This window comes from Pezoporus wallicus, unplaced genomic scaffold (assembly GCF_028554395.1).
Source record: "Pezoporus wallicus isolate ANWC-B61680 ecotype Strahan unplaced genomic scaffold, APGP_CSIRO_Pwel_v1 contig_608, whole genome shotgun sequence".
NCBI classification, from domain to species: domain Eukaryota; kingdom Metazoa; phylum Chordata; class Aves; order Psittaciformes; family Psittacidae; genus Pezoporus; species Pezoporus wallicus.
This window is the reverse complement of record NW_026639059.1, coordinates 873908-898702: the sequence shown is the minus strand read 5'-3', so window position 1 is coordinate 898702 and position 24795 is coordinate 873908. Positions and strand designations below refer to the sequence as shown.

The following is a 24795-nucleotide window of genomic DNA, read 5'->3' as shown; positions in this document are numbered from 1 at the left end:
CACAGAGTGATGGGATCCAACCTGCAAAGCAGGATGCTTCTGGATTCTCCATCCAGTACTCAGCAGGGACATTGATGAACATGGTGTAATTCAAGTCATCAAGATAAGAGAAAGTGGATAGTGTGTATTAATCAGCATCTGCTTGAGTATGTCAGAGCAGTTCAGTCCACATCTGCCTCCATTCTGATGTTCCCCACAAGGTGAATACAGGTGCCAAACTCCTAAGGAAGGGTTCTTGATTCCTGATCCTCTAAGTAGTCTAGAAGAAATCTGTTCAAGTAACAGATAGTTACTCAGAGAAGTTTGACCCCTTTGGCTGGAGCATTTATTACACAGTAAGATTTACTCTTTACACAGAGTAGCCAAATATTTCCCTTTTTAATTAACACAATTCTAGTTTCCTTCTGGTGTACATACAAAAAGTTATGAAAATGTCACTCTTTCTAATTTACACTTGATGTTATCTTACACTTGATGTCCCTGAGCCGCAGCAAAGCCTGTTTGTTCATAATATTTTGTTTGTTATTAAAAACTCTTAAAGTTCTAGGTTTTAAGAACTGATACAGGTAACTCATAGTTCTGATAGTACTGTCTTGTTGTACAGTATAAACATAAAAGGTATCTGAGAATATACATGAGCAAATTATAATACCAACTAAAAAGTAACACTTCAGCTTCCCCAAAGCTCTTAAGAGTATCTAATTCTCCCTGCTGTGGTAAAACGTGTGTTTGGTGGCAAAGAATCATGAATTAATGCTCTTTTGCTGGGAAATTAATGACAGAATATCGCATATTTGTTTGCATCTCTGCATTGATCTAGTTTGTCTTTAACATACATGACACATTCTGTAACACAAAACAAGATAGCAGGACACGTGGGTTTTTTGACACAGCTTTCAGAAAATGACAAATCTTACGGGGCAGCTCCAACCATAGCTCCAGGAGCATCCACAGTGACTGACATGCCTGGCATTTTTGGCATCTTGGCAACATGTGATAGCATACTAGAATTCACCTTCATCCTTTGCAAGGGTAATTCAGGCAAATGTATCTAATCATAGAATCATAGAATAGTTAGGGCTGGAAAGGACCTTAAGATCATCTAGGTCCAACCCCCCTGCCATGGTCAGGGACACCTCACACTAAACCATGCCACCGAAGGCCTCGTCCAACCTGGCCTTGAACGCTGCCAAGGATGGAGCATTCACAACCTCCCTGGGCAACCCATTCCAGTGCCTCACCACCCTAATAGGAAAGAATTTCTTCCTTATATCCAATCTAAACCTCCCCTGTTTAAGTTTTTAATGCGTAAATCAACATAGGAAATTCTGAAGACCAAATATGCTCAACAGTGTGATGAAATATTTCTAGCTACATTAACCATTCATCAGTAGAAAAAAAAAAAAAAATAATTACAGACAGGTTAACAGCTACTGTAATCTCTATGGCAATACAAAGTGATCTAAATAAAATGTACAACTCCTGACTTCTACCAGGGAGGCAACCATCTTGGCTTTTAGCTTGTGCTGTACCCTACAGTAGTGGTTCCCAGGTATTTCCAGTTACAAACCCTTTCCAGAGAAATAACTTCAGGCAACTCCAGTACAAATCCACTTAAATAGCTGCAGTTTTGTCAGCCTCAACACTCCTTTCTAACTACTGTAGCCTAGGCTGGAAATTGCTGCTCTAGAAAAATATAACATAGTATTATTATTGGAATATTTGGTTGCAGTAAAAAGACTCTTAACTTCTACTTTATTTCACTATGAATGCATGTGTTGTTAACAATGATGTAGATTTAGTAATTTAGACTGTTTGGATTCTGGGTCTGTGCAGTTATCTACTCTGTTTCTGAAATGCATTAACTGAATCTCCTAACTTTTTCTATCCAGATGGTTTATAGGGGATTGGTCAGAATGCAGTAAGACCTGTGATGGAGGAATGCGTTCACGAACAGTTCTCTGTATCAGAAAGATTGGACCTTCTGAGGAGGAGACACTGGACAATACCAACTGTTTAACACACCGGCCTATTGAAAAAGAACCCTGTAATAATCAGTCCTGTCCCCCACAGTGGGTTGCTTTGGACTGGTCAGAAGTAAGGACATTTTGCTGTTTCAGCTCATTGGTAATAACAGAGACAAGAGCTCTGGCTGCTGAACATTAGTACATTTTCTGTCACTTTGTGCTAAGTAAAGGATTAATAAGGAATTCAGAACCTCATAGATTTAGTATTTGAGCATTTTCTTCTTTTTTTTTCTTCTCTATTGTCAGTTCTTTTGTTGTTCTACATGAGAACAGTATTTTTTACCCCACTGTTAGTTAGCATTTCACACAAGAAGTAGGGCACCAAAATCAAGGCAGAAAAGACATTAAATTGTCCTTGTCCCTACCTGAAAAAGTACAGTGTATTCCATCCCTTTCAAAATGGATCTAACTTAAAACAGAAAGGAGTGAGAAGGAAAGAATGGATGAGTGGGAGGGGATGTTCAGTTGAAGACTCTTACCATACTACTTCTGTAGCATTGATAGTTCGTAAGCACTTTGCATCCATTATCACAGTACTTTATTTCTTTATTTTTTATTGGAATATCTAGGCATCATCTCAGTACTATCAAATAGTACCCATATGGCAAGTTACAGAGCCATAGAAGTATGCTGTCTATATACTATTGCCCTCTAGCTACCTCCTCAAGACTAATTGCTCACTAATACATCATCAAAGCTATTGGCACTGCTACCCTCATAAGAAGCTTGAACAATTTCTTAAGGCCTTCATATCAGCCTTTTGTACAGCAGGAATTGTGATTTTGAGCAAAATCATTCTAATCTAAAGATTCAGCTTTGACTAAGCTTCTGCTTGTCATGGTATTTAATCAGGATTATGGAAAAGCAACAGCTTTGTTCTGGAATGAATTTTGCCAGGTGTAGCTTGGCAACCTGACTTGACTGATGAGATACAGTTTTAATATAATGAGAAAAATAGCTTTTTTTTTTTTTTCTGTTCAGAGCTTCCAGAAATATAATGTATTAAAATCCTATAGTAATATACATATAAACATTTTAATATATATTTTCATATATATATTCATTTTTTTTAAATTTTCTAATAGAAGCATGAAAATGAAAACAAGAATGAACTCAAAAAGTGAAGAGTTGAATGCTGCTTCCACTGAAACCAGTGGCAAATCTTGCTACTTTTCTCCTGAATGCAAATACTAAAGTTTTTTCATACTCAAAACTTGCAATATGTGATACAAATTAATTATACAAATCTTTTCTATTCTAATATACTCGTTGAGCACACACATTTTTTTAGTCCTCAGTCATAATTAACAAGAAATTCTGTGTCTTTTTGGTGAGAATTAAAAAAACATTTTGTAAACATTAAATAAAGTCCTCAGGATAGTGTAAACTGCTTTTATAAAATAGCAATTGAAACTAAAAATAGTAATTAAAACTAACAGTATAATGTAATCATGCTCAGGTTAAATCAGTTTTGCCATCAAATTACGCACTCCTAGCAGTAGTTGAGCTTTGAATTATTTTGCCCACTCTAAATTACTTCTTTTATACTTATCCAGATAATATACTAAACCAGCAAAAAAGCCCTAAGGATTTCTTAAGAAGAGCATTATCAGACAAGCATATTTACTTTGCATTCACATTACCATTAGTCATGACTTCCACCAAGTCAGAAATTCTAGAATTACTTAATAATGGAAGACACCTTTTCCTGGTTTTGTTTGGGTATTTTGTCCTGAATTTGCTTTGGAGACAGATTTTTTTGTTAAATTCTACTGATGCTTTTTGGTTTGGGTGATTCAGTGTTATTGTAGGCAAACTATTTCCTTACATTGCTTTCATTTCTGGGGACCAGTGTAGTTCATCTTATTTGATGGAATTTTGACTGTGACTCAAAAAAAAGTGGTTTTTATTTGTTAAGTGGTGGTGTATTCTTCCACAGAACTGGTAGCAGAAAGAATTTTTTTTCTGATGGCAGCTTAGATGAAAGAACATGTCTTCAAGCAGGACTAGAAAATGGAATTACCTAAACTCAGATTTTGATGCTCAAGCTTTTGCTTATTTGCTAATGCAATCTAGAGGTTACAAAAGAGCATAAATACACTGGATTTTTACATTTTTTACAAGATCCTTTCAGCCTTGTCTCTTTTCTGTTTGCTTTTGACAGAATGCTCAGTCACTGGGAGGAAGAGATTGAGTGCAAGTGATTTTTAAGCACTCAGCTAGGAAGGAGATCTTGCTTCTAGTTCCTGCTTAAAAGTCATGCATTTTATGTGAAATATTTGTGGCAGAAAATGCACGCAACATTCTATGGAATTTAGATCGTAACTGACAAGCATGATCATGATGATGAAGACCTCACATATTCATTCTCATTCTTTTTTGATCTCCATTTAGCATTAATACTCTTTTTGAAGTTTAGCCAGAGAGACAGAAATCTTTCTTCTCCTACTTCTCTCCTTCTCCTGGTTTTCTAGTAGGCAGGTACTTAGGATGCACAGGATTTGGGGTTAAAGCCCCTTCAATATAAGGCTGATTGAACCTAGCTATGTATCAGAATTAACACTGAACTACTGTAGGTAAGTAGGCAGTACCTTGATAAGAAAGGATAGAATAGGTTAGGAAAAGAAAGGTTAAATTTTTAAAACAGGCATTGATTGTATGCCCATTTTGTAGTTCTGGATTATGAAGTCCAAAAATGGACTTTGCAGTCTGGTTTAAGATCATAAATCTAAACCACTTCATTCTGTATTGACTAGTTTAGGTGGCTCCCGCTGAGAGATTTTTCTCAAAGGTCATGTTTGAAAAATCAAGTGTCGAAGGTCATATACATATACATATATATATATATATATATACAGACACCTTTATGTATGTGTGTATGGGGAATGTTGATACATAGCACTGTGGAACTGCTTTAAAATTTCTTTAAGCTAGGAAGAGATGATTTTGAATTAAGCATACGACAGTACTTTGGATTGCTGCAGTCTTTTTTTTTTTTTTTTTTTAAATGAATCCTAGGGGCTTTATGCTGACCTATCCTGGATATACAGAAAGCCTTTGGTATGTGATCACATATTGCTTCAGTTCCACGTAGTATTATTTCCCAGAAAATATTTTGTCTTTACAGCTACTTTCATATGAAAGGGAGTTCCACTGTTGACAGGTTTAGTGTAATTTGTATGTAAGGTTTATGCTATCAGAAACTGATTCTAATCCAAATACTGCAGATATACTTGTGGGATAAAGGTTAATATGCGAATATTAAATTCTAAAACTGTACTTGCAAAATCTCCTGGTCAGCTGTTGGAGGGACTCATTTGAAGAAGGTGTTGAGTTTTAATTTTGTTAGCGCTTGTCTCTTGCCCATTCTGCAGTTAGACTAATTAACTGACAGTTAATTGTCAGTAGCAAAAAGGAAGGAGAAAGGGAGGGAAACCAATGCAAAGAAAGAGAAGGAAAAGTAGAGGTCATTGGACCAGCTTCTTTTCAAATTACTGTTTTACTAGCTACTTGCTGTTAAAATGAGCAGAGGGGTGATAAAAAGAGGAAAAAGAAGAACTGTGTGAAAACAATTTATATTCAAAAAGAAACAAGAGAAAAGCATGCATTGTAGGAGAAAGGGTACAATATTTCTATCTGAATAGTCTGGTTTCTATGGAGTCCAGTAAAGCATTTATCTTCCACTTGTTGGTTCAGGAAAAATGTGTTTATTGTAGCTCAGCAGTCTGTATGTGAGGTGGAGAAAGACTGTACTAAGGTCATATTAAGAACAGAGAGTTCTACTTCTCATCTCTGAAATGCCCACTCAAGTTTGTTTTACGGTAATGTACATGTGGCAGACGATTCTGCTTTTCAGTAAAGGGCTTTTCTTAAACCTAACCTAAAAGCTGTTATATATAAAAGTAAATAGTAACACCATGTCCTAAATATAAGCAGCAAATCTACTTTTATTAAATTAAAACTTACAAAAACTTGATACAGCAATCATCAGTCAGCTTGGTTTTGTTTCTAAGCATTTAAAAAATTATCAGTTTCATCTTGGTAAAATTGTATGGTAATAAGACCATAAATATATTCTCCTGAATTCCATAATAACGTTTGTGACACATTTTACTGGCTTTGCACTGAGGTTTTCATTACTTACATTAATACTTTTTCAGTGCACACCAAAGTGTGGCCCGGGATTTAGACACCGAATTGTTCTGTGCAAAAGCAGCGATCTTCTGAAAACTTTTCCAGCTGCACAGTGCCAAGAAGAAAGCAAGCCACCAGTCCGCATACGCTGTAGTTTAGGCCGATGTCCTCCTCCTCGCTGGGTTACTGGAGACTGGGGACAGGTGAGATAGTTCATACAGGTATTTATTGCTGTTATTCTCTTACACCTCAGAAGGATATGGAAAGATAAGGGTATCCTTCCAAGAATAAGACGTGGCTGGAAATAGGTAAGAGAGGGTTCCCATGACTGAAACAAAAGCTTCTTCCCTATTTGTCTCAGGTTGAAATGTAATTCTGAATCATAGTGTCTGCTGCGCTAGAAAGGGTTTGCTGACAGCAGTCTAGTTTCTACTGGATGAGCTTCTGTATGCATTTTGGAAAAAAGTGTCCTGTTACGGGTTTTTTGGAAGGGCATTTTGGGATACAACAACATTACAAGGTTTAGTATGTTTAAAACATGTTTAAATTCCTTGAGAAACATAATGGAGCTACAAAGCCAATTCTTATTTTAGTAATATTTTTATATATATATATGCCAAAACCCCTTTGAGATTTATATAAATTTATGTAAAATACACTGAATTACCAGACAGGGCTAGGTAAACTGTTACAGGACAGGCTGAATAGTGCTGCCATTATGCAGTGTTTTAAATATACTGAGATTTCTTCATTCTTTTTGTTCTGGATCTCAGTTAAGATCAACGGCCTGTTTTTAAAATAATAAATGGATGTTTCAGTTTTTAAGTTTGCAGAGTAATCTTCCACTCATGAAAATAAACCATTTTAGTTTAACCAACCAGGGCACAATCATTTGTGGTATTACAGCCTAATCTTTTCTTTGATGGAAGTTGTTCAGATGCACATTTATCTTACATTGATGTTGAACTAAAATCACGGTTTATTTTTTGAAATTAAAAAGTGTTTTGAAACAGTGAAGTTGGGGATTTTTTTTTTTTTGAAAGATTGTTATTTCCTTAAAAAAGGTACTTTGGCAGATTCAAATTCTCTAGAATCTGAGAGATTAATACAGTTTTTTATTCTGTATTTCTAAGGTCATTATTTCTGTCTTGAAAAACAAGAATTTACACTCAGACGTGGTACATGAAATAGTGTAAATTATATTCTTACACCCCCAATCTGAACTATGCAGGGAGCCAGCATTACATTGTGGTTTGTTTTCTTTGAAAGATAAGTGCTAAACTATTTTATAAAAATATTTTCTCTATTAACCAGTTATCTTCCGATGCCTGTTGTCCTTAGAATTTGTTCATGTGTATTGCTCCTGACTGCTTTCCTGTTACCTTGTTTTATATTTAAAAATTGGATCCAGAGTTTTTCTACCTTCTATCTTCCTTATCTCTAGTGTTCTGCACAGTGTGGTCTTGGGCAACAGATGAGAACAGTACAGTGCCTCTCATACACCGGACAAGCATCCAGCGAGTGTTCAGAAACACTTAGACCTCCATCCATGCAGCAGTGTGAAAGTAAATGTGACAGTTCTCCCATTACCAATACAGAAGGTAAGTTTGCCATCTTAAAGTGATATGGCCAGTATTATTGCATTAATTTATTGCTAAAAGTCTACATGACATCATCTCTGAGACTGTCAACTTTTTTACAATTATTTTCTAATTAATCATTGTAGTTCAAAGGTGAAGTCAATAAAAACCTAAATACAGGTTCTTTGTTTAGAAAACCACCCTTAAAAATATATAGCCTAGGTCATGGACAAAATACTATTGTTTTGTGTCATTATTTTCCAGTCTCTTTAGTGGTTCAATAGAAAAGTCAATTATAGTAGGGGCAGCATGATATAATTCTCATCCACTGACCTTCTACCATTTCCATCAGTGGTTAACATAACAATGTAGTGGCAAAAATAATTGATTACAAGTTCATTGAAAGTCTGGGACCGCAGACTTCATGCCACACAGTGCTACAGGCCTGTTTTTGTGAATCTACTTTGATTTATTCATCAGCTTCTTCTAATTAACTTTTAATTTCTTGGATTTATAATGCCCATTTGAAACAAAATTTTTACATAATAGTCTAATCAGTTAGACTATTAGTTAGCTTAATCATAACATATTTTTGCTAGAGGATATATTAAATAATAATGTCAATATAAGCTTACTAATGTTTATGAAATGCTCCATATCATAAATTGTCAAAGCCAACCTATTAGGAAATGCTGTCTTCAAAGTAGAATTGGAGTGGCAGGCAGTAAAAACAAAAAAGTTTCCTCGTTGATTGTGAAAATTTAGAATAGTTTCTCACCAGATGGGTACATTTGATTTTGTGTGGAAGAGGAAAAGAAAGAAAAAATTAACCAAACACACATGTCCAAAACACAAGAAAGATTGCACAGCAGTTCTTTTGGAATAGTTATTTTCTGAATTGTGAGTACTTGACCGCAAGGTCAGTAACAGTGCACCTTTTAACATAACAAATATCTGCACAGTATATAATGGGAGTGTCTTTTACACAGGTGCCCCAAACTACACTGGAGTTCAGTAACCTGTTTATAGTGAACAAATACTGTGTTTTTAAATAAAAAAAATTTAAAAAAAACAAACAAAAAAACAGAAGGCTAATTTGTGCTGCAGTGTACCTAGATTTGGTGTTCCTTCAGTATCTACTGTATCCATTCAGGTCCTCACCAGAGATTCAGAGTTGTCATAAAACTATCAAATGGAGATGTCTGTGATAAACTGGGAGCATACTAAAATCATCCCAGAAGTACACTAATGATTCAGTGTACAAGCACCATAATTTATGGCTTGGAAATGTTAATTTTTAATAGAGGCTTATAATCCCATGTTGTCATTTGAAAAACATCTTAATAATACAAATTTCCTTGGTTATTATTGGTTATTTTAATTCTTATTTTTTATGTTTAGTGCTCTTAAGTATCTTTACGTGAAGATTATGAATCTGGCAAACATTCTGCCCTTTAAAGCTTAAATATTTTATTTGCAAACACAGATGTTGACTTCTCCAAAAGTGGGGATGGTAATAAAGTAGGCATGATTTAGTCCCAGGTTCCTCTTAGTTTCAAGATGACGTGGTCATGTTGGCTTTTTATATTCACATTACGTTAGTAATTCTTCAATATTATCAGAAAAATATGCTAATCTCCTATAAATGAATACTATGTGTGTCATCTGTGTACACTTGGTGGCCATGGACTTCCTTATGGTATAACCATGCAGAGTAGTTATGAAGAGTAATCCGTTTGGTAATAGTGTTTTCCAGGAACTTATACTTTCACTGGAGAATTTTTGGGATCCACAAATAGAAAATGTTGAAAATCACTTGATAGTATTCTATCAGCTCTTTGGCCTGCACTCCAAGTGGGTTAGGCTGAGCCAGCGCCTTACTGACAGCTGTGCAGCCTCCTTGGTGTCGTTAGAAAGAATTGAGGAGAAAAGGAGCATAATCTCTTCCAATCGAAACAGTTCCCAACATGTTGACACTTAGTGTCCCATTTTTGCCTGTGTCCCACATAGAAGGTATTTACTGGAAACCCGTAATTACTTGTAAGGGATTAAATGACTCAGCTCAAAAGTAAATGCAATCTCAAAGTTCATTTAACAATTTAAAATACCTACATCCTTTCAGAAGAATCTTGCTGCAGTTCATGCAATACTATTCCAAAATTAGACAAAAATTTTTATTTCAGGGTATTTTGTCAATACTTCTGCAGGTATTTCTGAAATATATACTCTAATTTATACATATTTCAGAGCTGCTATTAAATACTGAATACAAGAAGCTCAGACTGATGATTTGCAGAATAATGTGTATATATTGCACATTTTCTGCCTTAAAATCTTATTAGATGCAAGAGGAGCTGGCATCTCATGTGTTAGTAAAGTGTTGGCTTTTAAACAGAGGCCTGTCTTTTTAAGCATACCATAGATGATAAAAAGCTTGTCAGATTTCAAGAACTAACTAATCCTAAAAGAACACAACTATTTTTGGAAAGGTAATACTTTCTGAGAAAGAAGTACTTGTGTTCTGGTATTTCCTCGTGAATGTATTTGTGAGAGGGGCATATTGTGCCTGTACGCTTGCTTCTGTCTCTTTCCAGGTGCAGTGGGATGTGAAGTGTGTATCAGTGTTTGGGTTTAAGTGAATGAACCAGGTTTCTCAGAGAGGGTTCTACACCTTAAGAGTGCACGTGTGGAGCAGAGCATGCCTGTTCTCATGTGGAGACTTTGCCCACATGATGCCTGCTCACATTGCCTTGTGCTTTGGGCCCCACTGTGGGGCAAAAGCAGCATCAGCAACAGTGAGTCTAGCTGAGGGTATTCCTCTCCTATTTCAAATCCCAGCAAACCTCCCAGCTGCCTTCATGTGTTCAGCTCCGGTGCTAGCAACCTATAGAACCCTTTCAACAACTTCTGCACAATGATCATGTTGCTGAAGTATGGAGAAAGTTCTGATGTATCTTCTCACATTTGACATCTAGGTCTTTGTTTTCTTTAAACTCTTCATTGGTGATTAAGAATATTGCAAATGGGGTTTTGATGGGCTGCCTCTGATGAGGATAACATTGCATTTCCTGGACGTGAACTATAGGCAGCATGTACCACATGATTTCAAATGTATTCAGAATTATTTTATTCTCTTAAGTATATGTATGTCTGCTGAATCTAGACTGCTAAAGGCCATCTGAAATTTCACCTGAAAAACTATTCTATTTTTATGTCATTTTAGTTTTCCTTGTGTTTTGTGAGATATTTCTTTGCAGTGTCTTCAGCTGAAGGCGCAGTGACATTCTGTGATTTTATTACTGTAAGGTGATAATTAATAACATAATATTGTCTAATAACAATTGTCTCATATAATAATATTGTCTAAGCCACAAAGTTCAGGAAGGGAGAGTTTGATACATGTAGCTTACTGAAACTTATTAACAGTAGTTACTAGGAACAAAAAAGGCTCTGCTAAACCTCTTCCATTCAGCCACAGTCCTGTGAAGAACAGGTTACTTCATCAGCCACCATATCTGTTTCAAAACTGATTTTTAAAACAGAAGTTGTGGGCAACTTCCAGAATATTGTCTCACTGCTATCCAAATGGCATTGCCTGAACAGGGTCCAGTTTTAGTCAAGAGAAATAATAATGTAAAGAAATATGAAATACAGTCATTTCAAATCCAACTTTAAGCAAAAATGCAATTAGTGGCTTTTACCTTTATTTAACTGAATGCAGTGTGTATAAGGGTTATTTTTGGGGTTGAGTGAACTTTTTGCTTCTACTCAAGATCAAGGGATCCTTCTTATTCCTCACTTCATTTATAATTCACCATCTGTCTCTCCGATATTCCCAGTCTTCACAAAGACCTGAAATATGTCTGAAAGGTATTTGACCTCTTTTGGGAAGAGTTTCTGAAACTCAGTAAGACACAGTGACCATGTGTGGTTGCTGATAGAGAAACATGTCTGTTTAAACCAGCTACCCCCAATGCCTTTTCTCCTGGTATCCAACTTTATTTCAACTTGAGAATTAAAAATTTAGAAAAGTAGTACACAAAACATTGGGTAGATGGAATAAAAAATTACAATGAAAGCACTTTATCCATGTTAATAAAAGTTTTATTAATTTCATTACCTCTACTTATCTAGCTAAAACCATGCATACTGCCATTATCAGAGATCCTGTTCAGTACAGATCCTGAAGTTCAGCCTTGCTAATGTGTTCCTAGGTTCGGATACTAAAAATTCTCATCTGCACTTAACTTGCTACTACATTATGCTTGCAGCATGACTGCACTGTCCATAATTACCTGTTCCTGATCAAAAATAATGTACTAGGTGATTGTATGTAGAAGGAAGACAAATAGGAGTAGCTCATTGATCATACATGCTGCTTATGTTCTTTTCACTATTACTTTTTATTAACTGGTGTGTCTGTTGTCTTTTCATATTTGGCTTGCAGACAGCTGAGAGTGGAAGACTGTTGTTCTGCCAGGCCTTGGAGCAGCAGCATCCTGGCCTTGTCTCCACTTACAGATACCAAATCAATACCAAAAAAAAAGATAGTAGTCAAAGTACTGCTAGTTCATCTCCTTTTAATTCACTTTTTCTTTTTAGCTGTTGTAATTTGAGAAAGATTATAGGAGAAAGACAGTATCAAATCATAGAATTGTAGAATCATAGAATGGTTAGGGTTGGAAAGGACTTTAAGATCATAAAGTGCCAACTCCCCTGCTGTGAGCAGCAACACCTCACACTAGATATGCCTTAAAATACAACCTTAAAAGAGTAAAAACTTACAGTATTCTTGTGAGACTAATAATTTTCTGAGAAATTAAATCTAGTTTCATTCTTCTCATCACTTAATTTTTGTATTTCAATCTTGTGTGTTTTACTTTTTCTGTGTATACATCTCTTCCATCTTCCTACACATGAATCAAAGCTCCTTGCCAAAGTCCTATTTTAATACCAGTCTGGAAGGAACTGTGCAAATGCTTTTGACTACAAATCCTCTATCAGGCATGTATCACAGTATTCACTCCAATGCAAAGGAAATCTGCAGCAGCAACATCTGAGATCTAGAACCTGAGTGTACCTGTGTGTTCTCAGATACAGCTGTATCAGAACTGTATCAGAATAAGAACTGGGCATGGACCAAAGTGTTCCATTCCCTATTCCCACTTTTTTTCTACGACAGCATATTCTAGCAGTTCTCCTGTAGTGTACCCGCACAGTCATTTTAGAAGCAACCTGTGGGGGATGGAAGAGAAGAAATCCTTTCTCCATGTGGTAGTGCTCTTGTTCTCCCTTCCAGAGAGAGATACCTGCCAACAAGGGCTGCTGAGACACAAAGCCCAGCATATAGGGAGAACTAGGAAAGAAAGCTCTTACATGTCTGCTACAGGCATAAAATTTGGCTTTTCCTCCTGCATAAAAGAAACTGTGGAACTAAGTGGATGTGTGGAACTAAGCCTATAATATGATCCACCATTCAGTCCAGTCAGTGAACTCCTTCTGCTGGTGCCTTTATTCATAACACCCATTGTTTTCTAGATCCCTGTTAGTTGAAGTGCACATTCTATTTCAAGGATTCTTACAAATACAGAGGCATGGTGCCAAATAGTGTGAATCGTGTTAGATTTTGGATAACCTTTCATGGATGGATAAAATAACTCCTGAGAAAGAACCTATAAAAGTGTTGTGAGAAAAATGACTCACATTTCCTAACTGTATAGAGTGATCATTTATCCCAATAAATGATAACTCTTCCAAGACAAAGTGGGCACACTTCTAAATGTCTGGGAGAGAAGCCCTACAAATATTTTTATGACTTTTTAAATATATTGTATGCACTAGGCTGGACTAAAAAGAGTAGTTAGAAAGAGGGCAAGGTTATGGATAGAGAAGCATGTTAAATGTTGAATTTTCTTTGTACTTTGATTTTTATTTCTGATTTTTTTCTCTTCAATGCTCTTAATTATTAGAATGCAAAGATGTGAACAAAGTGGCATATTGCCCACTGGTGCTGAAGTTCAAGTTCTGCAGTCGAGCATACTTCAGACAGATGTGCTGCAAGACCTGCCAAGGACACTGACCCACAGAAAGCACAAGAATGTGCCTTGTTATTATCATTGTGGAAGAGTGTCCATCGAAGAGAGCCGCCACACAGCGGAATAAGATTGACGTCCTTGCTAATGCATTACCCTGTGGAAAACGTAACCACTGGTCAGCCCCAGCTGACAGGATTTCAATATTATTTTAACTTCTGTGAAGTGGGATTTATTAATCCAAAGTGCTGGACACAGTATAAGGAGGGCATGCCAAATTGGAAAGATCCACACAACACATATAGAATAGCTTACAGTGGAACATTTGTGTTCCTTTGACTAAATCAAATAGTCTGTTTACCTCCTTGGACCATTAAATTAATTTTTATTATGGACTTAGCAATGACACTGAATCCATTTGTATTTAAAACTGTTTAAAATGTAGCTGTTATGACTTGGTCTACAATGGAAGTAAAGAAGAATCAAAAAAACGTGAAGTCATAGCTTAAAAATGTTAACTATTTTATCTCACGACACAGCACCACAATTTAAATTATAAAGTGAGCTTGGAAATGTTATTTAAGGATCAGAAATTAAAAAAAAAAAAAAAAAAAAAAAGGTACTTTTCCTTCATTCCACCTAATTCCCTTTGGAGTAATCTGTATTTCCTGAGCACTGCTGTGAGCCATATATAAAGGTACACTAAAGAGAACAACCATGAGGGACTTGGTTTTAAGAGGTCCAATAGTTATTGCAGTGGTGCATGAAATACAAGTGTGCTATGAAATGCAATCTGTGTTGCAGGTTTATAGCCATCTTATGATTGTACAAGTGAGGCTGGGATTTCCACTGAAAGGGAGCGTATTTTAGTCCCATGAAAGAGGCAGACTCTCAACAGTGGTGAAGACTGTATTACCAGCTTCTTCACTACTACCATACAGGTTACTTAGACGTGGACTCCAGCTCACTTCCGTTTACAACACCAGCCACAAAGAAGAAACAACTTTGTGAGCATCTAGATCTGGTTTACATGTTACTTTGGATTCTCCAAAACTAGGGAATTCCAGAGCAAAATGAAAGCCTACTGTGTAACAGCAACAATCCTTTGCAAAGCTGGAAGTTAAAATGGATTCCAGATGTTCCCTTCTTTGATACCATAGCAGAAGGGCATTTGTTTATGAGAAAGAATATGTGAACGTGCAGTTCAGGAGACCACATCTGAGTGGGCAAGGATTACGACCAAAGAATTAAATGGCTCATGGAGGTATCTAGGTTCTGTTCAAATGAGAAGTCAAAAGTGTGCTTGAGCCAAGAGGCCTCTTGGACTATCAGGAGTAAAGCACACTGTAAAAAAGGGGATAGAATGAAGTCTAGCTACCTTCACCTAAATGGGCAGGTACGTATTTAAAGCTGGACCATATTTAAAACTAGGGGCAGCTTCCAGGATGAGACTGGAACAAAGTCATGCCTCTAGGTTAGTAGTTAGATGCCTTAACTATGCTGCTGCCATACTCCATTTATTTCATATGACCATATTTTTAATATTCACCAAATACTTTCCATTTTCAAATGTGAAACCAAACTAGTTAGGCAAATCACATTCAAGAATCTACCGTAAAGAAGTTAACTGTTTTGTGCTTCTGTTGCCCTTCACTTTTCAGTAAGAGACTCAACAAGGAGATAAGGAAAATAGGTACTTGTTTATTTTAATATATTGTACTTGAACACTTGCATTTTGCAACAGGTACTTGATGAATGTGCTTTTATGTCCAACTATGCCTCCTTTGTTGTACTGCAATTAAAATTAAGTGAACAATGTGTTACAAATTCTAGCTCAAATAGCACTTTCAAAAAAAAACCCACCTCTTTTCAGTGAAAAATAATTTCAAAATACAATGGTTTTGAAGCGTACCAGTGTATTTTACCAATAACAAACAAAATGTGTTGTACAGTTTCCTAATGTGAATTAACATGGAACAATACATACTGTTAACAGAACTCATACTATGACCCCCCCAACATATTGACAATCTATCTGTGGGATTTTGTGCAGCCCACGTGTCATGACCATTGAATTCCTGTCATCTGCTACCTCTTGCAGTATTTCTACTTCCGTATGCCTGTGACCAGGGGAATTAATTTTCAGTTGGCTTGTGTGTATTCACATATGCTTCTCTGCTGCTCTTATCACCATGTAAACAATTCCTGTTAAAAACTGACACCAGTAGATAAAACCCCCCCGGTCTTTGGGAGTTGCACATAGGGATTATGCAGTCCTTTTCAGTTAAGTGAATTGACTTGCTATGTCCTTTTAACAAAACACCTTGGTGCTAGCATGCCCTGGCTAGGTCAAAAATACGATGAAAGGGAGAGGGGTTGCTACAGCATTCCCTAAGCAAGAGGCCTCTTTGTATCAGAGTCTAGTTTTCTCCAGGGCATGATTTTGTTTATCAGCTAGTGTGTCTTTTCATCTAATAAGAAAAAGGTTTTTCTATGTATTCAAAGTAAACCTTTTTTTTTTACCTCACTTAGGACATTAAAATTGTAAGGAGTGTTTCCAAAGACACATTTTGCTCTCTTACTGGTGCTAGAACACTAGGGAGTCTGATGTTTACTCTGCAACATAACAGCACTGAGGTTGGAATTTAAAGAACTCCCTAGAGCAACATTGAATTGTATTGTTAAAGGGAACAAAACACAGAATGTATGTGGATTTACAAACTAAGCAACGCTTCAGACTAAGACCGGAAAATTAAACCTAATTCAAAGAAAAATAATTGGTTTTGACAGCACAGTTCACTGCTGCTGCGACACTGTAGCAATCTATGTAAACTAAGATAAATAATGTTATATTCCTAAATAGTGACAAAAGGGCTATTTGTATAGGCTATAAATATAACAAGCCTAGAATCAAATAGAATATGACATGCAGAAATCAATCTGGTGCCAGTAGTTCCACTGAGCAATACTATCAGCTGAAGAAGATCGAAACAGAAATAAAAATCTAGAGATTAACCTGTCAAGGTATATTCACCCAAAAATAGTCCATTTCATTAGGAACTTTGTAATGGAGTGAATGTCACATAGATATCCTTAATAATACAGACTGAAATTACCTTTGTATTATTGTGATTAGTTGCTTATTATTTTATACTCAGTATTAATGTGGTACACTGTTACTTTATTATATTTTTGCTTTTGTAAATTATATTCTAATTTATTGTCATGTTTGTTAACACTTGTTCTACATGCATTCTTCTGCTTGTAATGAAAACAAAAATATTGTAACACATGATGCAGTGAAATTCCACACCAGGCACAGATTTGTTTTTAACATAGATAATTTAGTAAAATAAAACTGCAGCTTTTAAGAATGATACCCATGGTACGATTGTTTATTCCCTGCTTACTAGAATTCTATATGCTTAACATTCACTTCATCAGATACATCAAAACAGATGTAAGATTTTTTTTTTCAAGTAACATCTATACGTTATGCTAGAATACTTCTTGGTATCAGTGATGTTTCTCATATATAAGAAAAACAATAAGAAAAAAAAGTCAAGAAGACGGTCATGTACATTATTAGATAATATCTTAGCCTAAGCAGTAATGTAGCTCAAGAATGAAATTAATGACAGCAAAAATATCCTGTACTTCTTGGAATGATTTCATTAACAGCCAGTCAATAATAAAAATAAATTGTCCTTCTTGCACTGAGCTCTTAAAGTTTTATCTGAAGTTCATCTGAAGCCATGATGGTTTTATGTATAAAGAGGAAAGTAATTTCAGAAGATATGGTGCTTAGGTCACTGTTGCTAAGAGATAAAATCGTAGCATTATGGAATCATAGAATGGTCAGGGTTGGAAAGGACTGTAAGATCATCATATCCAGTTTCTCATTGACCAACACCCCCAAGTCCTTCTCCGCAGGGCTACTCTGAATCACTTCTCCAACCAACTTGTAGCTGTTCCTGGGATTGCCCCTTCTCTTCTTCTCTTCTCTTCTCTTCTCTTCTCTTCTCTTCTCTTCTCTTCTCTTCTCTTCTCTTCTCTTCTCTTCTCTTCTCTTCTCTTCTCTTCTCTTCCTCTTCTCCTCTCCTCTCATCTCATCTCATCTCTTCTCTCTTCTCTTCTCTTCTCTTCTCTTCTCTTCTCTTCTCTTCTCTTCTCTTCTCTTCTCTTCTCTTCTCTTCTCTTCTCTTCTCTTTTTTTCTCCTCTCTCTCCTCTCCTCTCCTCTCCTCTCCTCTCCTCTCCTCTCCTCTCCTCTCCTCTCCTCTCCTCTCCTCTCCTCTCCTCTCCTCTCCTCTCCTCTCCTCTCCTCTCCTCTCCTCTCCTCTCCTCTCTCCTCTCCTCTCCTCTCCTCTTCTCCAGGCTGAACAGCCCCAACTTTCTCAGCCTGTCTTCACACAGGACATGCTCAAGCCCCGATCATCCTCGTGGCCCTCCTCTGGACTTGTTCCAACAGTTCCATGTCCTTTTTATGTTGAGGACACCAGAACTGTACACAGTGCTCCAAGTGGGTTCTCACTGGGGCGGAGTAGAGGGGCAGGATCACCTCCTTTGACCTGCTGGTCACGCTCCTTTTAATGCAGCCCAGGATACGATTGGCTTTCTGGGCTGCAAGCCAAAGTGCTTCTTTTCTTAGCTGGTATAATAAAAATATCTTGTATGGAAATCTCTGATTAAGTCCTATGAATTTTTTCTTGCTTCCCAGTTAAAATCTCAGTTCTGGTTTAATTAAAATAATTATTCTATTATTGTGGTAAAATGCAAAGGAAAGTACAGAGAACCTTAAATATTTTTAAATGGTTATTCTCATTCTATTTACAAATTATTCAAAAAGCAAGTACCTGTTTTAAAGGTATGGGTGTTTCTGCCTGTACTCTATCACAGGCTTTTATTACGCTACAGCTCAGAAGCTAAAGATGGAGTAGTCTTAGTAAATAATGCATTCTAATAACAGTTTCTCTGTCATTTCAAAACTGTGTTCACTTTTCTCCCATACACTCACACTACAGGTTTTACCCAATAAGTTTCCCACTATTGTTCAGTTTTAAGTATTATTCTTCCCCCTGGAGCATTTCTGTTTTAGATTATGATGACAAATCAGGTAAACTGAAATGGGTGGTGTTGTTTCCCTCTGTTTCCCTCCCCCTGCTACCTTAAACCTGATACTGTATGTGTTGACTATAGATCTCTTGGCACAGAAATTTCCTTCAGTCTTCTTAAAATGCACTCTGCCTGCACCTGAACTTCCTTCTGGAGCCAACCCCGCTATTACAACTCTCTGTTACACTTTTTCAGTTTATTTCTTCAGGAAATGGCCACAAAAATTTTAACCCGAGATACTTGGTTTTCCTTTCTGTGTTTTGCCTTGCTATACCCCACAATTGCTCCTTCATCAGCAAACTCCCTGTTGTCTCTGAAATTATCTGATCTACAAGTAGCATTTTTAAATACCTTCTGTAGAATGTTGAATAGGCCTTGGTTATTTTGCTGACTTTTTTATCAGTTATTTATTATTACTAGGAACTAAGATCCAGGACTGTTCTGTGGAGGTTTATTTCATGAGTCCTGTGAGCCTCATCTGGAGTCAGCCAGTCATCAATCTAAGAGTCTTAAGACAAGACCATTACTAAGCTGAGGCCATCATTCTGCGAGATGTGACACCCTATCTGGCTGTCTTCCCTTCACCACAAGCAACAATTAGGTGGAAGGGGTGGATCATTGCTTCTGTGTGGTCCCTCCAATCTTTCTCCTAGACAGAATGGTGTAAAAACATTTGCATGCAGTAACCAGGATGGAATCCCAAATAGATTTATAAGGGCTCAGTCAGCCACAGAACAAGGTTTACTACAGCACTAGCAACTTGGTAGTCTCCCAAGTATATCTGGCCCAGCTAAAGGGGGAGTTCATGCCCAGTTTAGGAAACCGAGCCACTCAGAATACATTATGGTGTGCATTTAAGGATACTGCATCCCTTAAATTGGCATATCACCTAAGCACCACATGTCATTTGTTTTCCTCTATTTCTGACATTTTCATTGAGCTAGACAGTCTACAGGACACATAGTTTAAGCTCAGAGGTCATATAGCTGCCAGCAAGAAAATGACTGAAATCTGACCTGGAAAGCATGTAAGTATGTATTTCTGCTTTAAGAGTGGGAGGATGCCATTCCAATAAACAAAAAAGCCTTTTCAGAGAAGACCTAGCAAGATCGCTAGACAAATAATCTCACTTCTTTAGTAGTCCTGTTTGGAACAAATTCATCGGATCACAGCTTGAGATAGAAAAGGAAGTGTTTTGGACGCTAGAAGTGAAGGCTCAGCCAGAGATTGTTCCAGGCTTTAGTTGTTATGACCACCCAGAGGGATCAGATTTGGCCTGACTGATAAGGGATAAGCCATGGCTTTTGGAAATTAGATATTGTCAATGCTAAGCACATCAAAATCTGTGTTTGTTTACTCTTCTCCCCACACCCCCATCAAAGTCTTCATAACTGTACATGCTCTTGCAATGTTTATAACATAACAAAATTATCATTCATACTGTTTGAAAGCCCATCTTCCAATATGATTTATGTCTTGCAATGAAGATCAGTCCTCTGTGAGGATTCAAGATCTCTTTTCCCTTAGAAGCAGCTTGGTAAAGCTTAGAAGCAGCTGAGTAAAGCTTTGCGTGCAAGAAAGCTGAGGTAACAGTTCTGCACATGTGGGCATGTCTTCCAGTTATATCTTCATGGAAAGACACGGACCCTCAATTTAACTGGAATTTCTGAGGGCAAACTTCAGTTCTGAGTGCATTTTAGGTTATTGCCTCATTTGTTCTGAGGTCAGCTATGCTTTTATAAAGCAAATAATTTTACAGGAGTGCAGTGCACTTAATTAGGTTCACTGCCTTCTAACATCTTTGAATGCTGATCAGAGACAGAGTTAGGGTCTCGCATATGCAAGCAATGTGTGTTGGAAGTTTGCAGTCATTTCCAGGACTCTCACTTTCATTCCTCAATATCCACACACTGGGACAGGATTTCAGTGCCCTCCATGAGCTCCTTCCCCTGAGTGACTGCTTCTCTTTCTCACTGCTTTGATGCATCTGTGGATCTCCTATTTACTTTGTGTATAGTACTGCTGTCTTTGATCTAATGTTTTAATGTGACTGTTAAGAGTTTTCACATCTGTAGCTTAACACTGTTACATGTTAAAAATGCTAATTCTAGGGTTTTTTTTAATTATTTATTGAAGTGTAAAAACTTTATAAAATCTGTATAAGACTTTAAAAACATGCTAGAGATACATAATTTCTTTTTTTTTCAAATAAGATACCAGATAAACATAATTTTTCTTTTTTTTTTTTTTTTACCACAATCATTGAAGACTCCTCAAGATGCTCTTTGGTATTAGGAAAACTACTGACTTGGTAGCAAATATAAACAGAGTGAACTGAGACTCTCTTTTGGTCTCTCAGATCCTCTTTCACATTTAGCCTTTGCTTTTGAAATGCAGTATCAAAACAAGACCTTCTGCAACAAAAAGGGATCTCAAACTTCTTTTTCAGCCTTTCTGGCTCAAAGTTTCCTTAGAAGTTTATTTACCTAAGATAAGGTTACACTGTTGAAACAATCCTGTCAATTAGCAGATAACACTTCACTTCTGCCACAATATTCTTCACAAGCATTTTGACAAGGATAGGGCCGGTAACTGAGTTTCTAGGACAAAAGGAGGTATGACGGCTATAATTATACATATCAATTAACTGTATCTTGCTCAAAATCCTTGTGAAATAGAGAACAGTGTATTTAAATAAGAGGCAAAATAATTTCAGTTACATTTTGCACCAGAAGCAAAAGGAAGATGCAAGGGAGGAATACTCTGTCTATCTCAGGCTTTGCAGTGGGTTTTAAGAAGTTGGCTCAGCTTCGGTTGCTAACTGCAAACCTCGGTAAAATATTTGTAAAGCTGAAGGCAGATGACCTGAATTCTATTACCACGGCAGTGGTACACTCAGTAAAATGGGTGGATGTGGTTTCAGACACTGCCGGTGCCTCTCCCTGTGGTGCCTTGCATCAAACCAGTTTCCAGTGGGACATGGTCTTTCAGTCACCTGGCACACATGGCGAGGACAGGCTGCATTTGGGAAACCTGTTCTTTCCGGGCATCTTTCACATCTGGCCAGCAGCCTCCTCTTAGCTCCCTGCCTCCAGTACCCGGTGTCCCTCCACCCATTCCAGGAACCCAGCTGTAGCCTGTGGCAGCTCAAAGCCCCGGCCAGGACAAGGTGCTGGTGTGTGTGTGCAAGCCTGCCTGAGGCCTGGCTGAGGCCTGGCTGGGGCTGGGGGTTGCCCTGGTCACTTTTGTGTGGTGTGGAGAGCTGCTGAGCTCTGAGCTGCTGCCAGTCTCTAATGGCACCTGGCACCTGAAACGAGGCCGAGAGCTGGGTGTGGGTTGGCTTCACTTCAGGTCTGGGGAGCACCATGGGTGAGAAGCGCCCATGGCCTTCAGTGGCTGCCTGAGCCACGCTGAGCAGCAGCCACCACCCAGCCTCATGCTCATGGCAGCCCCCTCCCCACCTGGAGAGGTGAAGGGGATGCCACAGTGAGCAGCTCCAAAAAGACAAGTCATTGCATGACAGCAGGAGGGCTGAAGCTGAAGAAGAAGCCTGAGGGTGGGGTTGGGGAGCCATAGTGAGGCCACGGCTCTGGGGCAAGCACATGGGCAGAGCTGCTCAGTGAGGAGAGATGCCGTGGGGCTGGGGGAAGCTGCAGAGGGTCCAGGGGGAGTAGAGGAAAAATGGGCCATGAGATGGCATAGGAAGGCTGGGAGGACATGAGGGGCTGAGGAAATCTTAGCTAGCAAGGGGATTCCAAGACAAGGGTTGGAAGAACTGGTGGAGATCACAGGTCCCAGCCACAGGTGCCCCTACAGCAGAGAGATGGTGGCTCCTGTGGGTAGGCAGAAGGTATGAGAAACTTGTATAAAATCCTGGAGTCAGAGAAGTCAAAGGGAAGTTCAGTTCTTGTAGAAGTTCAGTCCACAGGAGGAAAAATGCTGGGCCCATGGAGGGCTTTGGAGATAGAGAGACCTTTGGTCCCTTCAGTGAGCTCCTGAAATGCTATATATACGCTAAAAAGAAAGAAGCCGCGACTCTCAGTGACTCGCAGCAGTGAGCTGAACTCTATACATCTTTGGATAGCCTGATTTAATTGGCTATGCTGCATTCAGCACATGAGTGAACTGCAAATGATCACGAAAAGTAGCAGTTGCAAAAATTATGCCCATAAATCTGCTTTCCACAAAGACAGCAGCGTTCTTGAATGCCAGATGCTCGCTGAGTCCTGTGTAATTTTGCTGAGCTAATGAGCAAATGCTTACAGCGTGTGTTGACTCTCAGCTGGTCATCAGGATAGTGAAGAGCTGCCAAGAGGTATGTTGCTTGTTAACAGTCTGAGACTTACATCCTTCAAAACAATAAACCTTGAATAGCCTTTCAAAATAAAAGGGTAAGAGAGTGCTAACATGTTTTGGTAACCTTTGGACTGAAATTTTGATCATTCCTCTGTGGCTTGAGCAACTTGATTACAAAAGCAGTCACCTTGCATAGGGTGTCCAGAATTGTGCAATGGAGTGCTGTGGTTAAATGTAAAATGTCAGCTCTGTTTTGCTTGTGTTTTCTTTATTATCCTATGTGTATCATTCAACAGTACATGCTTATTTTTATTTCAATCAAGTTCATGCTCTTCTTTGAGGTTGTTTTTAATGGCCTATACTTACCTAAACTTAATCTCTGGAAGTTTCAAAAAGGATGCACAGATAAACAGTTAGCTCTACTGCTCAAAAATCTTGAGTCAAGATTTGAAAAAAAATCATTAAACTGTCTTTAGGGGAAAAAAAACATCAAACCAACTCCAAAGTTGTGAGTTACTGTCCTCTTATTACCCTTTCTTTAGGCTTTATGGTTTGTTTCACAATTTTCCCCCTCTCTATGCTGCAGAAAGCTAGAAGATTATTTTTAAGATTGAGAGGAAGGGTAGGAAACTCAACAGGTGACTCATATCATTGCAGGAGTCTTCCAGTGGAAAACAACAAACACTTGCAAACCTTATAAAATTACAAAGGCTAGTGCCATAAATATCCCGTTCTCATTAAGTATACTCACTACACTTTTTAGAAAATATCAGTTAACTTTCACAATGAAAGCAACTGCTTTAGAAAATTTTAAACTTTGATCCTCATTTTATAGAAATAATGACCTGACTTAGTGAAATGCTGCTTCCTTCTGGGTCATTTAAATGTATCGTCTTCCAGCTGGAAACTGCCAGAGCCCAGGGATATTCTGCCCGCATTTAATTTGTCTCTACTATCTGTGATCTGCTGAGAAATAGAAGAATGCAATACCAGCTCTATACTAATTAATAAACCCTCAACAACAGTCTAGCAACATCCTGTCTTACTTATGTTACTTCTTTCATGAAGCTGCCCAGTAAACCAGAACTTGTGATCTGCCAAAGAACTCCTTGGAGAGTTCAAAGGTAATGTCTTCATCCTACAACAGTCTTGATCTGCCAGAGAATGTGAATCTGGTGCTAAGTCAGAAACCTTGTAATTCATAACCAGCTTTGAGTTCACATACATAAAACCAGTGCCTTTGGCGTCCTGATATTGCCTCTCTGTTGATTCTGGCCAAAGCTGCTTGTACAGTCAAGTGTATGAATTCCTCTTTGGGCTGCCTTTTTAACTTTTCCAGATACTTACTTTCTGAAACAAAGGATGAAATAGATGGCTGCCTTTGTCTTGGTACCACAGTACCAGGATATAGAACATCACAATATAATAATCCTAATCACATCTTTAGTCAAGGGCTCAGTTAATTACATTGTAGAAATTTGCCCAGCTGAGACTGTAGATACATCTGCTATAAATACTTGCACATCAGCATGAAGCCAACATAGCATTGTTCCCTATGAATTTTTAATCTGAAAAATGTACTTTTTATTAAAAGATTGAGAAACAGTAAATTC

General features: G+C 37.8%; 1 protein-coding gene across 3 annotated transcripts in view; it reads left to right on the top strand.

Moving 5' to 3' along the window:
• ADAMTS6 (ADAM metallopeptidase with thrombospondin type 1 motif 6) overlaps positions 1–16036 on the top strand; it is a 150561-nt gene extending 134525 nt beyond the window's left edge. For all 3 annotated transcript variants that reach the window (XM_057413572.1, XM_057413573.1, XM_057413571.1), the window contains exons 22-25: positions 1893–2097; positions 6188–6364; positions 7606–7762; positions 13711–16036. In XM_057413572.1, the coding sequence (XP_057269555.1) occupies positions 1893–2097; positions 6188–6364; positions 7606–7762; positions 13711–13820 (649 nt within the window). In that variant the 3' untranslated portion in view covers positions 13821–16036. The remainder of the gene's footprint in view (positions 1–1892; positions 2098–6187; positions 6365–7605; positions 7763–13710) is intronic.
• The last annotated feature ends 8759 nt before the right edge of the window (positions 16037–24795 follow it).